The sequence below is a fragment of the Monodelphis domestica genome, chromosome 3 (genome assembly GCF_027887165.1).
Source record: "Monodelphis domestica isolate mMonDom1 chromosome 3, mMonDom1.pri, whole genome shotgun sequence".
Taxonomy (NCBI): domain Eukaryota; kingdom Metazoa; phylum Chordata; class Mammalia; order Didelphimorphia; family Didelphidae; genus Monodelphis; species Monodelphis domestica.
Window position 1 is genome coordinate 500,639,276 of NC_077229.1, and position 15,611 is coordinate 500,654,886.

A 15,611-nucleotide genomic window follows, 5' to 3' on the forward strand; every position below is an offset into this window, starting at 1 on the left:
TAAGGACTTTTATAAAGCTTTGTTTATAGAAAATCATGCTGTAAGGTAAAATATTTGAACAATGTTTAACATTATTTTGGTAAACTTTTATGTAGTATGTTTGGGAAAGGAGTGCTCCAATTGTTATGGTTCCTTTAATTTGGAAAATATCATATTGCGGGATTCAGTGGAAAAGGAAAATTCTTTATGATTTGGTTTCCTACACTACGCATTTTATAGAGAAGGAAGATTTGTTTTTTGATAAAGAAAAAAACTATTGAATGCTTATGATTTCAAAGTAATATATCACATGCTTTGCATATGAAATTAGGGTTGCATTTAATTTTTCAAAAAGTGGTTATTTTTTAAGTAGCGGAATTAGTAACAACTTGGGGCTTTGGCATATAGTATAGTTACAATGGTAGTAAACAGTTAGTTATTTGACCTTAAACACATTTCTGAGACTGCAATTCCTAATTTATAAAATGAGGAAGACAGAACGAGGCACCAGAATATGATTTTTAGTGTCTCTTCCAGCCCTACATTATATATTTGTATGTGTGTATATAGAAATATAAGTTAAGCACTGTTGGGGCTGAGAGGCCATTTGTGAGACCAAAACTTTTAATAACCCAGTAAAAGACCGAGGAAAAGGAGGGAGAATGGTATTTTAAAAATCTCTCCAAGAGGAAAAAAATTGTTCTATCTCTAGAACTCTCAGGCCATTTTATTTTCTGGTTTCGGTGAGCTGGTGAGAAGGAAGGTAGTATATAACTAGGATTTATCTGCATAAGATGTTTTTGAATCAAGTACTTATGCTTCCAGAGGTGCTTATGTTTAAACGGTATATTTTGGTTTCCTGAAGTATTTGAGGATTATTTTTATGAATATGTTGCCATTGTATAAATGCAGAAGAAATAGTTATGGGAGGTAATAATAATAGATATTTAAATAATAGTTAAAGATTTCTAAAATAGTTTACATACTTTATTTCATTTGAATTTTACAAACATATAAAGTAGGTACTACCTTTGCCTTTGCATTAGGTGGCCCCCATGTGTGATTGCTTTCTATTCTTACTCTAATTCTTTGAATCCTTGGCTTCCTTTAAGATGATTCAAAGACCATCTCCCCCAGGAAGCCTTTCCTCCTCCTCTCAGTTGTTAGTGCGATTCCCTCTAAGGCTATTGTCAATCTACTTTGTTTTTATCTTCTATGTATTTATTCTATGTACTTTGTCTTCCCTATTAGAATATAAGCTCTTTGAGGGTAAGGACTGCTTTTGCTTTTTCTTTGTATCCACAGCCTGGCACATAATAAAGGCTTAATAAATGCTTGCTGATTGATTGATTCAGGGCTTCCAGGAGTACTGCTTGGTTAATTTTCTTAGACTCTTGTTATTATAAGAGTTTTTTGGTTACTTGGCACTTTTCTGCTGTTTTCTGTCATGCAGTGTGGTTTAATGTATAGAAATAGCTATAGAGTCAGAGGACCTGGGTTCAAATTTCATCTCTAACATTTAATAACCTTATGACCTTGGGCAAATTATTTAACCCCTCTACTTCCTTCATCTTAAGATGATGGGATTTGATTAACTGACCTTTGAGTGCTCTTTCAATTCTAGATCTATGATCTTATGAAATTTAAAGTTAAAGCCATCTAGAATCATCAGATTTTATTCATTTTAGTAATAAACATAAAGATATCCCAAAGAATACTTGCAAATAAATTGTAAATGTTACAGAGGCCTGACTATAAATCCTGGAGTGATTACTTGAGTATTTGGATAATCAGTTGAGTGTTGATGCTTCTTAGAGGAATATAGCAAAGCAGTTTGCTCATCCATTAAAAGTACTGGGTCTCACAAACTACTATATTTTCTTTCTGTTTTCTATCCTTCCTATACATCTTCCAGTAAAATGATAATTTTCTTTTTCTTATACAATGAAGGACTTACTTTTCTGTTTCATTATATGGCTTTATAAAGCTCAAGGTCAGCTGGAGTTCTTTTAGAAGAAGGGCAGCATGATGTCATAGAGAGAGCTCTGGATTTGGAGTTAAGGGGCTTTTGTTCAAAGCTTTGTTATTCACTATGATTTTTTTTTCAGTCACATAACTTCCTTAGACCTCAATTTCCTCATCTGTAAAATGAATGATTTGGACTTAGGGATCTGAAAAGTCCCTTCCAACTCCAAATCCAAGATCCTGTTATTACTGAAAGGTTACAGCTACAGAAAGGAAAAAGTTATTTTAAGCAGATTGTTTACCCCCCAAAGTGTCTTTTTAACACATGAAGTTGGCCAGTGCTTTGATAGCATAGCTGATTTGGAATTCTTCAGTAAAACAAAAGCCAAACTGTTGGTGTACACTATTGTGGAATGTGTTGCTATTTTCAGTACATTTTTTACTTAAATACCTGTTTGTTTCCAAGAACTTTGCTAGCAAATTGACTTTTTTTTTTAAAGTTGGCAAGTATTAAGTTTGTCCTGGTTTTCAGATTTCATTTTATTTCAGTGATATAGATAAAGAAACTTAATTCACCAGAACAGCAACAGGATTTTAACTTTCAGAGTACCCTATTTTACTAGCATTTCTTATGCTTTCTTGATTGGTTTTTATATACCATTTTTTAGCACTGAGCCTCAAGTCTTTGACTTTAATGGTTAAATTAAAAATTCTAGATTGGAGTGATGAGTTATTTTGTGTGATTTCACTGGCTATTTTTAGGCTAGGTATTTTATATCATTTTGGTATTTAAAATAAATAATATAGTTACTGTATAATTTAAAAATTTTATCTTCATGAAATGTTTTTTGTTTTCTAGTTTTCAGCTTAAATTTTATTTTCCTTTTTTTTTGTAGCTAACATTATTAATGATGCGTGTAAAGAGTCTAACAGCAGAATGCAATCAATGGCTGGAAAGAACTCCTGACAGTAAGAATTTTTTAATATTATAATTATATAGTTTATATATATTATTATTAATTATATTATTATTATTATATTATTATTAATTATATAATTTATATATATATAATTATATAGTTACATTTCAGTATTCAGTAAAATTGAAATCAGGCATATTTTTCTTGTAAGATTAACAGATATAATCTTACTTATGATTTCTAATTACTAATAATATCAACGGAAACATAAAATGGAGATGTAGGCTCACAACAAATGTTTGTCCCTGTGAGGGAGGCCCAGGGCAGAGTTTAGGTAGAAGAAAATTTTAAGATCTTTTGGGTGCTTTTATTTGCTGGTTGTGTCAAGCCCCGGAACATCATAGAACTTCCTAAATGAGACTTATGATCATGCTAGAGAGCTTTCCCTAACTATACACTCAGATAAACTAAATGGTTGAAAACTGGCTGTTCAATCTGTAAAATGACATTAGATGGACAACCTATAGTGTAACATTGGTGAAGTATTGGCACACATGCCCAGCCAGCACTCATAGAGCTGCTCAGTTTCCCCTCATCCCAGTGTCCAAGGAAATTTTTTGCATGTCCTGCCTAGTCTTTTCAGCCACCCAAAGCAAGTACTTCCTCCCTGTGCTCTCTGGTGATGTGGTGGGGAGGGGGGGACTCACAGACAGCTTGAATTTCTGGGCACTCAAACTCGAAAATGTTAGCCAATGTTGCTATAGATTGCTGGGTTGGCTTTGGGAAATTTAAGTTGTTTTAATCACCCCAGGCTTTTCCTTGAAACAAGGGGTATCTTTTTAACACCAGTATTCTTCAAGCATTATTGCATGGCTGCCACAGTCTCTGAAGAATTTAAATTAAGGATCACTGAAGGGATATCAGATATATATGTTGGACATGAACAGTCTGTTTCTCAGTACAACTAAGGAGTAATTTCTTCCTTCAATTGTAAATAAACCACCATAAAATTCCATTCTGACTTTATGGTGTTTTTTTTACAATTGAAGGAAGAAATTAAGAATGAGAGAGAGAGAAAAAAAAAAGAGAATTTAAAACTGTTTCAGCCTGGACTGAGCCAGGCAGGAGTCAGAGGCCTTGGCCAAGGGGGCCTCCCCAGAAAGCCAAGGGAAAGGGGAGTCAGTCCTATCACCCACCACGTGGCCGTCTAAAGGAAGCCGTCTGAGCAGCTCTTCCAGGCTTGAGTTCCAGAATCAACTCTGCCAAAGCTTCCTCCCCACAGGAAGTGACGTGAAATGTAAAGGCAGTTCTTTACATCACTTCCTGTGTCTCACATGTGCCAATGGTGGCTTAAGCTTGGCTTAGGACAGCCCAGGGGTCAGTCAGTTGTTTCTGATTTGTCACATGCCAGTCATAGGCCTTCCTCCCTGACACTTAACCCTTAAGTGTGGGTGTATACATTCCTGGGTGCTAGACTAAGCAAAATGGAGAAAATCTAAAATTCACAATCCTCCCTGATGATGATTGGGGGACTAGTCTCCGCAATTGATCACTAAACATAATCATCCTGCACCTCTAAATTTTATAACTGCAGGTACATGCAAAATTTTTCCTTTCTAAGAGGAAACTACAATAGTTAGAGGTAAGAGGGAAATAGAAGAGAGACAGCAAAATTAATATTTTGCTGGACGCATTGACAAAACCAAATTAGAGGGCAGTCCCCTTTTGGCACAAGAGTGTACATTCACAATAAATGTTCAATCAACCGCACCCCAAGGTTTGTTCTGAATCTTCCTGATGTAGTGTAAGGTTTTAGGTATCTTTCTGCAAACAGTTCATTCTCTGGATTTTAGGAGTTAGCAAGCTTCTTCCCTGAAGATCTTTCTTGAACAAAAATTTTAAATCTTGGATTTTATGAAAACACACATTGGGATCACATCTCAGGAACCAATCATAGTTCTTTAATTTGTCTATGGGATCAATTTCCTATCTCCAAGCGTGTGAACTAACTTTCTCTCTACTTGTAATCAATGATAAAGGATCTTCAAGTTCCTGACTGATTAAATTAAAAGGGAGAGCAAGCATTACCCTAAAAAGGCTACATGATAGAGATATTCCTCCATGATAATATGACTTTCTGTGACCTTGTTGCTCTCTTTCTAGACCTTGCTATGTGATTCTATCTCTCCTTTCTTCCTCTTTCTTTTCCTATACCTGTGATGGTGAACCTATGGCACACCTCGCAAATATGATACACAAAGACCTCTCTGGGCACATGCGCCTTTACCTACCAATGTTAGTTACTGGAAAGGCAGAGGGCCTCGGGCAGAGCTGCTCCCTTCCCCCTCTCCATTGTGCCTCCCTGTCTTTCTGCCCAGCAGCCCAATGGAAGCACTTATTACCTCCCCCTGAGTGGAGCACCTGGGCCACTCCCTCCGTTTCTCCCTCCCTTGTTTACAGTAAGGGGAGGGGTGGGGCATGGTATGGGGTATCTAAAAGATTCGCCATCATTGAACTATACTATATATTTGTGTTTATCTGTGTGTATATAAGTCGTCCTTTTCATGGAATAGTTTTTTTTTTAAAGCTAGCAGCAGATAATTTCCTGTATCTAAAATTGCTTTTTAAATTATTATTATTTATGCAGTATTTTTTTTCTATGAGTTTTGAATTTCAGAAAATAGGCCTAGAAGTGACCTTAAGGATCATATCCAGTCTCCTGATTTTCTAGTGGAAGAAACTGAAGATATTTTTTGTAATTCATTTTTGAAGCAAGATCCCTAAACAATTAAGGGAAGGAGATAGAAATAGCTAAATCAAATAAACAAAGCTAGTTTTCCACACATTTTTGATTTCCAAAGTTTCTTTTTAGCTCTAAAGTTATATATTTCAAATGTAGTTTAAATCATATATAGCCAAAGTTGTAAAATGACTTAAAAGATTATGCATCTTTCTAAAGAAGTATCTTTTTTTCTTTCTTTTTTTTTAAACCCTTAGCTTCCATCTTGGAATCAATACTGTGTATTGGCTCTCAATCCACTGGGCCACCCAGTTGCTTGCCTAGAGAAGTGTCTTCTGTGTAATATTCATTACTATTTTGTATTCTGTGGCAATAGATTCATTTTGAACTTCTTTAATTTTTTCAGCTTTTTATAAATTCACAATCTAGAGATAGAATTGATATCATATTTTTCCTGAGTGACTTCTGATGTCCTCATAGCATGGACCCAATGCTCTGTGATTTTTTTAGTGGCTAGATAACATTGGTTATGAATTTCTAATCTGTCAGGAGGAAAGATGCCTTTAAAATGAGAGCCTCTGAATTGTGGAAATTGCTAACAAATTTTCCTTCGTAAAATAATAATCTGGTGAGGCAGCACTTTACAAAGTGGGTGAAAAGTTAATGTTCCTATATGCTAATGGAGCCATGTAGCAGCCTTATGAGATACAAAAAAAGTCAAGTTCCTCATACTTGAACGAATCCTTTGACTTCTCTATTTGTACTTGATCTAGTTTGGAATTGTTGAAATTTATTATACCAAATGTAAGCTATAGTACGATGAAGATTTCTCTTATTTAACCAGAGAACTACTATGACAAAGCATTAATTTGGTTTAAAATAGAAAATATATCTTTTTAAGTATAGACTTTTCATATCTGATGGGCCTGAATTAAGACCAGATCTCCAAAATAAGATCTCTTTGAAAAAGAACAGACATCAGCATAATCACCATTTATAAAAAAAAAAAAAGAATAAACAAATAAAATCAGTCATAAAAGTGGTAAGACTAAAAAAAAAATTACCCACCTCAGCCAGCAATCCCTTGGATTTCCTTCCTAAGTGAAGAAAAGTTCCTATTTAGAGTAAAGTTCTGAACAGTTTTCTTTTATAAAATAGCAAGAAGTAATGTAGGGAAAAATAAGTTAACTGAAAAACTGGTTATATATCAACATTAAATAATAATCAACCTTGGAGCAATAATCCTGAAGATGAAACTGGAAGGATGATAAACAAATTGAAATTGGAAAAGATCTATTGAGATTTTGATAAATTCTTTTCATTGATGATAATGGAACAGCCATAGTTAAGACTTTTATTTCACAATCTGATTTGCTGAATTGAGGAAGTAGAAATAGCATTACAGAACATAAAAATGGGGAGAGCAACTGAGCTGGACCACATTTATCAAGATTAGGTCTATGCTGTAAAGCATATTCTTGAAGGTGGAGAGGGATTGATCAGCTATCTGAGAGAGGATAGGATATCAAATAATTGGGGGAAAACAACTTAGATTTTATTACAACAACAGACAACCAAGAAAATATCAACTATTTGTAAGCTTACTTTTCCATTACTATAAAATCTTTGCATATTGCTAGTAAGCACTGAGGGCATTCTTGATTATTGTCAGAGAAAGTAATAAGTAGGCTTTTAAAAATCACATTTTACAATAGATTACATCTTTACGTAGTTGAGAAAAATGTTGCAGACTGTAATCCCATTGGACTTATTGCTTTCTGAATTTAAAAAACATTTAATTTGATAGAGCAAATTGCCACCTGAAAGACTTTCTTATAAGTTTCCTTCCATGCAAGTTTCAAAATTGTACAAGATTTTTTGAATCACTATCAGTAGTGATATCCTTGTTAAACTCTAATAATATCAAGCAAAGAATAAAACAGGGAGATATAGCTTGTTAAAGACACTTACAACCATCATGGAGGATGTCTAGTAACAGACTTTAAATAAAAGAGGAATTCCCTATAAATGGTGAGTTTCTCCAGATGCTCATTTTAAATGTCATTGCCCATAATGCATGAAGCCTCAGAGCCTCCTAAATGACATCCATTCTCAAAAGAATTCAACCTAAGCATCCACAGGGGATAGTAAAGAATGTTTATTACCCAGTAGGATAAACATTTGTTCGGGCAGTCTATACATCTGACCTATCTTTTAGTACATATTTCGGACATCCTTTGTAGATGTACAGTGAACTGGGTCCAGAAATGAATTGGAAAAAGAACTTTTGGGACATCGAACAATTCTTTTAAAGGACTCCAAACTTCTCCTCATAATAAAGACTCATATTTTTACCTTCAGCATTCTTCTGTTGATGCTTTATGACTGAGTCATGGAATATCAAGTTTTCTAAAAAATTAAAAGTTGTATGTTACCCCCAAAAATGGAGAAAGGTACATGGTGGACTTCAACATATTATGAAGAATGTAGGAAAGCAGTAGCATAAAAGGATACCAAGAGAGAGATGTATAATTAGAAAAGGAGATGGCCTGGTTATGTCACAAAATAAATAATAGACAACTTCATTTTAATCCCTATAATGTCAGAGTAAGGCCCTCAGCAAATTGGGAGAACTCCCTTTGAAGTATTTATGAGAGGACAAGAATGAGAAGGTACGGATATATTGTTATCTGCGCTACTGGCGAGGGAGTACCTATAACTTTAAATCATAGATCCATCAGAGTAAGTCAGAAGGTTTTTAAATATATGCTAAAAAATAAAACTAATTCCCCCCTGTTCTCAGATTTTATGCAAACTCAAATTGGTGTAGGGGCACATCATTTGCATTTGGAGCAAAACAGTAAAATCCCTTTTTTTTGTGTGTGTCTATATATGCATACACATGCACACACATGAATGAGTTTTAAAACTTAGCAAAAAAACTCTTTAAGAAAGCTGCAGAAAAACTCCAGATAATCTTCATTAAAGTAAAACATTTCTAAATTTGCTATATTGGTTGTCCTGTTCCATGTTCCTGATTTGGAATTATAATGTCTTTCTTCTGCCTTCATGTGCTGAATGTCCATTCAAGTGCTCTGGTGATTTTCAGACAAGGAAAGGTACATGTGAGTATGAACCAAACATAAAACCTAAGAGAACAGGAATTATTTACGTCATTGAGGAATAGGAAGAATAAATGAGCCGATCACTTAGATAACCTGAGGGATAGCAAGTAGATAGCAAGAAGTTGCCGATGGTATCCTTTCAGTGCCAAGAGGGGATAAGGAAGGCCTCTAGCATCGCTACTGAGGATTTGGAAAACAAAGTTCTCACTATCAAAGTCCTTGGCCCTGCCGATTGATCAACATTAGAAACCTATTATTTTGAGTCAGCTAGGTGGCTCAGTGAATAGAGTCGGGCCTAGAGATGGGAAGCTCTGGGTTCAGATTTGATTTCAGATACTTCCTAGCTGTGTGACCCTGGGCATCTCACTTAACTCCAGTAGACGAACTCTTATTAATCTTCTGCCTTAGAAAAGATACATCTATTATAAGACAGAAGATATAGTGGTGGTTGTTTTTTTAAGAAGAAAGGGAAAAATATGATTTTGTCACTAGAAATAACTTAAAAGCAGTGATTACCATCTCTTTTGCTTCTGCACCCTAAGGACCCTGGAATTTTTCTTTAAACTCAGTATTTGATTGTTGTTGTTAATCCGATACCCTAGATACAAGGGCCAAGGTCACAGTAGTGGGACTTGGTCCAGCTCAATGGATAATGCAGGAGACAGATGAAAAAAAAAAGAGTTATTCCTAATTTATTGATACTTATGTTTTAAGAAGGTGAAAACAGGGGGGCAGCTGGGTAGCTCAGTGGATTGAGAGCCAGTCCTAGAGATGGGAGGTCCTAGGTTCAAATCTGGTCTCAGCCACTTCCTAGCTGTGTGACCCTGGGCAAGTCACTTGACCCCCATTGCTTAGCCCTTACCACTCTTCTGCCTTGGAGCCAATACATAGTATTGGCTCCAAGACAGAAGGTACGGGTTTTTAAAAAAAAAAAAGAAGGTGAAAACAGGAAACCCTAAAAGACTAAGGGGTACTAAGCTTTTACCTGCTCCCAAACTAGACTTCACGGTCTGCCTTCCCTTGGAAAACCAGGCTATTCTATCACTTCCTGTTTCTACCTAAAACCCCAAATTTCCTTATCTAAATAACCTATTTCTAATAGCTTATAGATAATATATTTATCTTCCTTAAAGTAGGTATCCAACAATTTTAAGTTCAGTGTTAGCTAGTCAGAGTTGCCCTGACTGAGGCCTGGCCTTAGGCCTGCCCCAATCTGGGTCAAAAGTCAGAGAAAAGGTCTTCTTTTCCTTCTGTTAAGTTTAGCACTGATCACGAAGTCACTCCTCTCTCCAAAAACTGTCACTCCAAGTATTTCCAAAGGTTTTAGAGGAAAAGTCTCAGAGAGGATTTGAAATAGCTCTGTCTTGAACCAGGTTCAGTAACAAGACAGCTCATAGAGCTGCCGCTGCTCAGAATTTCCAGAGATCAGAGTGGCAGTTAAAAAAAACTCCACCTGAGAATTCTGACAGAATCTCCTGCTTTACATTCTGACTAACACTCAACTTATCAGAATATCAGAACTTATTACGTAATCAATAATAATATTCCTAATAGTGCTAAAACCTCTAACATGGTTTATCCCCCCCTTAGAGTATAAAATAATTCTATCTAAATACCTCCATTTTTCTATTTATAACCCCAGTGCATAGCATAGTGCTTTGTGTTTCCTAAAAAATGTTTTTCATTCATTTATTTGTTTACAAATAAGTTTAATAGAATAATAATAGAGTTTAATAAAGTAAATTAGAGTAAACTTTATATCCTCTAAGAGTTTCTAATCTAAGAACAATACTGATATGGTGTTTTAAGGTTTTACATTAAACAAATAGCTGTTTGCTTTCCATATGTCAAAAAAGATGAATGCATATATTAGGCCAGTAAATGGGGAGTCATGGTTTTTCTATATGGAGGGAAATTGCTGTGGAGCTTTCTAGCTGTTAAGATGAGATTTCAAATATTCTTTTGACTTGTTTGTTTTCCTTGTATTGTCATGAATAGTTAAGGCTTTACTGGTCTTTTGTCCAATCCAACAAACATTCATTTAGTGCCTACTATGTGCATGATACTCTCAAAGCAACAAACTGAGCTTATTAGAGCTTAAGCTCAAGAACAGTTTATATTCTAATCCTTTTTGTCCTATTTGTTATTTTTGGCAACTTATTTAACTTCTATAGTTGTTTCTCTCCTGGCAATGTCCCCCATAAGATTTGCCAATCCACCTGCAAATTTGCCAGCTTCCTTCTTAATGACCATCCTGACAGGTTAGAAATTCAGATGGCAAATTCCAAAAGTAACTGTCAAAACCCCAGATCCGGCCAGTAATTGCCCCATTTGGAAAGTCTACCAAGAATACAGTCCAGCAACCACACACACAGACCCTGCCTCATGCATATTTTTTCTTTGGGCATGAAATCTTTTGAGATTTTAATTCCTAAATAGTTCCTACTGACATGATTTCTTTTCCTGTAATGAGGAGGTGCTCTCTTGTTGAGAGCTCTTAAAGTCTGGAAATCCCACACAAGCATTCCCTGGGAATTTAGACCATTAGCACTCTGAATTTAAGTGTAAAAATACCTTTAATTTCTTGATTTCTTCCTCATTAAAATATATTCAGTTTTGATGGACAGAGCCATATTTTCCCATAAATTAATTTTAAATGATTTTAAGGAGACCATTGCCAAAGAAGTGATCAAATATATCACTTACAAAAAGCACATTCATCAAGCAAAATTAGGGGTGTTCATACACATGGTGTTATCTGTGAACAAATGCATAACTTGAGGGTATGACTTTTACAGCTTTCATTTTTTTTGTGGAGTTGAAACCATCTCAATTGAATGAAATGGAACATGCTACTTAAATACTGTTTAGGGAAGGATGTGGTGGGGGACTATACCAGTATCCTTTCACTTTAGAACTATTTCAGGGAACTCTTGTTTCAGTTCTGGGCTTTTATTGGCTTTGCAAAGTAAAGCTAGAGTTTTATGACACTTTGGGAGGACTCTTTTGGGTACTTTTTATTGCTATTTATTTTATGAGAGGTAGCATTGCGTGATGGAGAAAGCTATCCTTATAAGCAGAAAGACCTTCTTCATTCAAGACCTGCTTCTGAGACATACTGAATGTATGAAATTGGGCAAGACTCTTAAATCTCCATGCTCTAAACAACTCTGAGACTAAATTGTAGAGAAAGTGCTGGCTTACCATGAGGGAGAGAATTTCTTCTGAGAGTTCCTTATACTCTAGTAAATTCACAGGTCTAATTTGTATTTGTAACCTTTAAAGTAGTTAGTCCCTTCCAAACATAGCATTTATTAAGTGTACGAGTTTTCTGGGTGACCTTGCTACCCTTTGAATTACAAAGGGTAAAATTAGACTAGTAGTAGTTTCAATTTGATAGTGCATATAATGAAGAGTTGTGACCTACCGGATCTCTCACAACCTCTATGCCTCATTTTGCCTCCAAAACATTTTTATTCCTATTCTTCTGATTAAAACTGATCCCCACCTTTTACTATTCTACTAGCTCCACTAAAAATTCATGTTATCTTATCTCATTTGGGTCTTTAGTACCATATAGGCAGTCTTTTTAATCTTCCCTGATTGACTTATACTTCCCACTTTGACTTTCCAAATCTTCATCTTTTCTTTTTAGTAAAAACAAACAAAACCTTAACCCTCTTCAAAGGTGGAAGAGCAGTAAGGGCTAGACAATGGTCTTTAAGTGATTTGCCCAGGTGCACAGTTAGGAAGAATCTTAGGCCAGAATTGAACCCAAGATGAGCCTACCTAGTTGCTTTTTTCTTAAACCCTCTGCTGTCTATCCCCACTTCATCTCTGCCTTCCTCATCAGTTCTTCACTTTCTACTTTCCTGGGAGAATTCAGGCTATTTGTCATTTTCTTGTGTTATGGATAAACTAAAGCTGCTATGGGTAAAATTATGTTGTAGGTGGTGGATAGAAGACTGTTATCAGGAGAGTAGGGATAGGAAACAGGAGTTAGGAAATAGGATAGGAATCTCTTAATCCTTATACTATGTCTATAAATCTAAATCCTATACTAAAATCTATCTTTAAAACCCAAAATCTAATTGCTTTTTTGGTAGTTTCTTCTTGCCTGATAATGCAGGCCTAAACTTATCTACTCTGTCTAAATTAATATTAAATTTCACTCTTTAACTATAATCTATGAACAGTTATCAGTAACAAACTCTTTAAAATAATTATTCTATTCACTATCAGTGGAGAAACTGCCTGTCACAGTTGACACAGACAGTCCAGCAGCTCTCAGAATTCTGAGAAAAAACAGCCTTCCTCAGTAACAGACTTCTCTTTCCAGTATCTCAGATCAAACTCCCCAAACCTTAACTGCCAGTTTCTCTTGACAGGGAGAAAACTGACTCAGAACCTTCAAACTCCTCTCAAACTGAAGCCAGAGCAAAATGGAGTTTCCTTAACTGACTTTTTCTGTTTTATAGTTTTCTCTTAAAGAGAGAGAATTCCAATCTGTCTACTACTGTCTCAAGCTGCCCGTTGCTGTCTCTTAAGGAGACAGCGTACAAATTAAAAACCTTCCTCTGACCTAAAACTTCTGCTCCTAATAAGACAGAGTGAAATTATGAAATTTCTTACAACACGTGCCTATTTCACACTTCAGAACCCTTCTGTATCATTACTTATCCTCTTTCGTTCCACTCAAGGAAGGTTACCCCAGCACTAAAGGAAAAAATGGTCCTTCTTGCCAGGGTAAACCCCTCTTCTTGGGCCAGTGATACTATCCCTACCCCCCCCCCCCCTTCAAAGATCTTATCCCATCAGTCCCTCTCATTTTCTTTCCCATCTTCAATCTTTATCTCCTTCCCTGTTTCCTGCTATGTAGATAGAATTCTCTCCCCATGGCTCCTCTGGCCCAGCTCATCTTACCCAGCATCTCATTTGCATGCTTAGGAAAACACCTTTGGGGGGAGGGGGGGAGATGGAGGATAAGTTTTGATGAGGCACTGCCCCCTCTCTACCACGGCCTGGGGAACCTGGATGAGAGTCAGGTGGTGGTCAGTTAGGTTAGATTAGGTTTTAATCTGCTTCCTCTAACTTTAGTGATTATTATTAATAAAACTATGGAAAATAAGAACCTAGAGTTATTGTTATTAATTGAAATTGAAATTTTACACTGCAAAGATGTCTAGGACTCCCCTATCCACAGAAACCAGTATTTCTGCCCTGACATCCCCTCAGGCTGTCATCTCTTATCTCCCCTGCTTCAGTGTCAGATTCCTAGAAAGAGTCATTTCATTACTCACTCATTTTTCACTCCTGGCAAACTGACTTGTAACCCTTCACATGATGAAAACTTTTTCCTAAGGTTGCTGGCCATCTTAACTTTTCTAAAAGTCCAGGGACCTCTTCAGCCTTTATTCTTATCGACATCACTGGCTATTGATCACCCTTTTCTCCTGAATATATTCTCTTCTCTTGGCTTCTGTGCCCCAGATCTTTTTTCTTGGCTCTTTCCAATCTTTTGTCATTGTATAACTTAGTGCTTAGCTACATGGTGGATGCTTAATAAATGTTCATTTGAATTGAGTATTCAGGAGACATAGGTAGGAGATTCCGAGGCAGAACTTAGACTATAGAAGTCTGGATCTCCCACCCAATTTCGTGAGACAGAATTGTGTGTGCTAGTCTCAAAATAAGCGTTCAGCTTTCAAAGGCTCGTTTGTTCCCTTTGATTGAGGTCTCTGGGACAAGCTTAGGAGAGAGACTGATGCAGGACAGAAAGGGCAATGAACATCTCGGTTGTTCCCCTTTTCCTCTGACTTTACTTGAATTGGGTTGGAAGCACAGGTATTTTGATTTGTAGGTCAAGGCCTGGTGGTGGGGGAATGGGATCTTGTGTATATATTGGTTGTTTGCTGCCTAGTCAGTTGGCACTTCTTAGCCCATCATTGAAGTGCTCTCTTTCATGAAAAGGAATAAAATTACTCCCATCTTCTGATTCCATGTTTTTATTTGAGTGACTCGTCATTTTTATCTCACACACAATCATGCATTGTATAGTTTGAACAGTTTTTCAGAATCATTAGACTAAGTAATTTGTAAATATTGGAATTGGATAATGAATTTTACTTTTTTCAGAATTTACTAGACAGGAATTTTACAGAGTAAATTTAAATTTTCTAAGAAATATACCAGAAGCAAATAAGTCAAGAATACATGTAATTTTTCATATTTTTTTTTCCCTCTAGTAATCCCATTGAACCCAGAAAGTCTCGTAGTACTAGGAAAAGATGAGGTAAGTTATTTAGTTACTTTTTAGTAACTCTTTATAATCTAGAAGTAAAGTAGTTTATTAACTATATAATACATATATAACTATATAAAATAGATAATGTAATTATACAGTAATTTATACTTGACATTCAAAAACTATTATAAAACAATTTACAATCCTTATTTACTCCTTAAACACAGGATCTTTTTGTTGTTTTTGCTTGCTTATAAATCCGATGTTAAATGGAAGGGAATTGTTTTCTTTAACTGAAAGTAGTTTTTTATCTGAGCCAAATTTACAAGTTATGGAATCCTCTGCTAAGGTAAATGAGACATATTGGTCTATAAACATTACTGGCCTATATAAATTTCAGTTCGTTTTAAGTTTGGGATAAATGTAAAAATGTAAGGAAGCAAAGAGATGTTTTATACCCTTTTACAAAAGGAAACGTAAGCTAATTACTTGAATGATTAGAAAAGCTTTTTTCCATTTGAAATGTGTTGGGGTTTTTTGTTTGTTTGTTTTGAACTTTTACCTTCCATCTTAGAGTTAATACTAATGTATTGGTTCCAAGGCAGAATAAGGGCAATAGGGGTTAAGTGATTTACCCA

General features: G+C 35.6%; 1 protein-coding gene across 6 annotated transcripts in view; it reads left to right on the top strand.

The window, feature by feature from the left end:
• Nucleotides 1–15,611, top strand: part of CENPK (centromere protein K) — a 44,183-nt gene that overhangs the window by 14,981 nt on the left and 13,591 nt on the right. For 5 of the 6 annotated variants that reach the window (XM_007486392.3, XM_016431320.2, XM_007486391.3 and 2 more), the window contains exons 4-5: nt 2,841–2,913; nt 14,975–15,021. In XM_007486392.3, the coding sequence (XP_007486454.1) occupies nt 2,841–2,913; nt 14,975–15,021 (120 nt within the window). Of the gene's footprint in view, nt 1–2,840; nt 2,914–8,617; nt 8,730–14,974; nt 15,022–15,611 lie in introns of those variants that run through there. The other variant, XM_007486394.3, reaches the window with a different exon arrangement.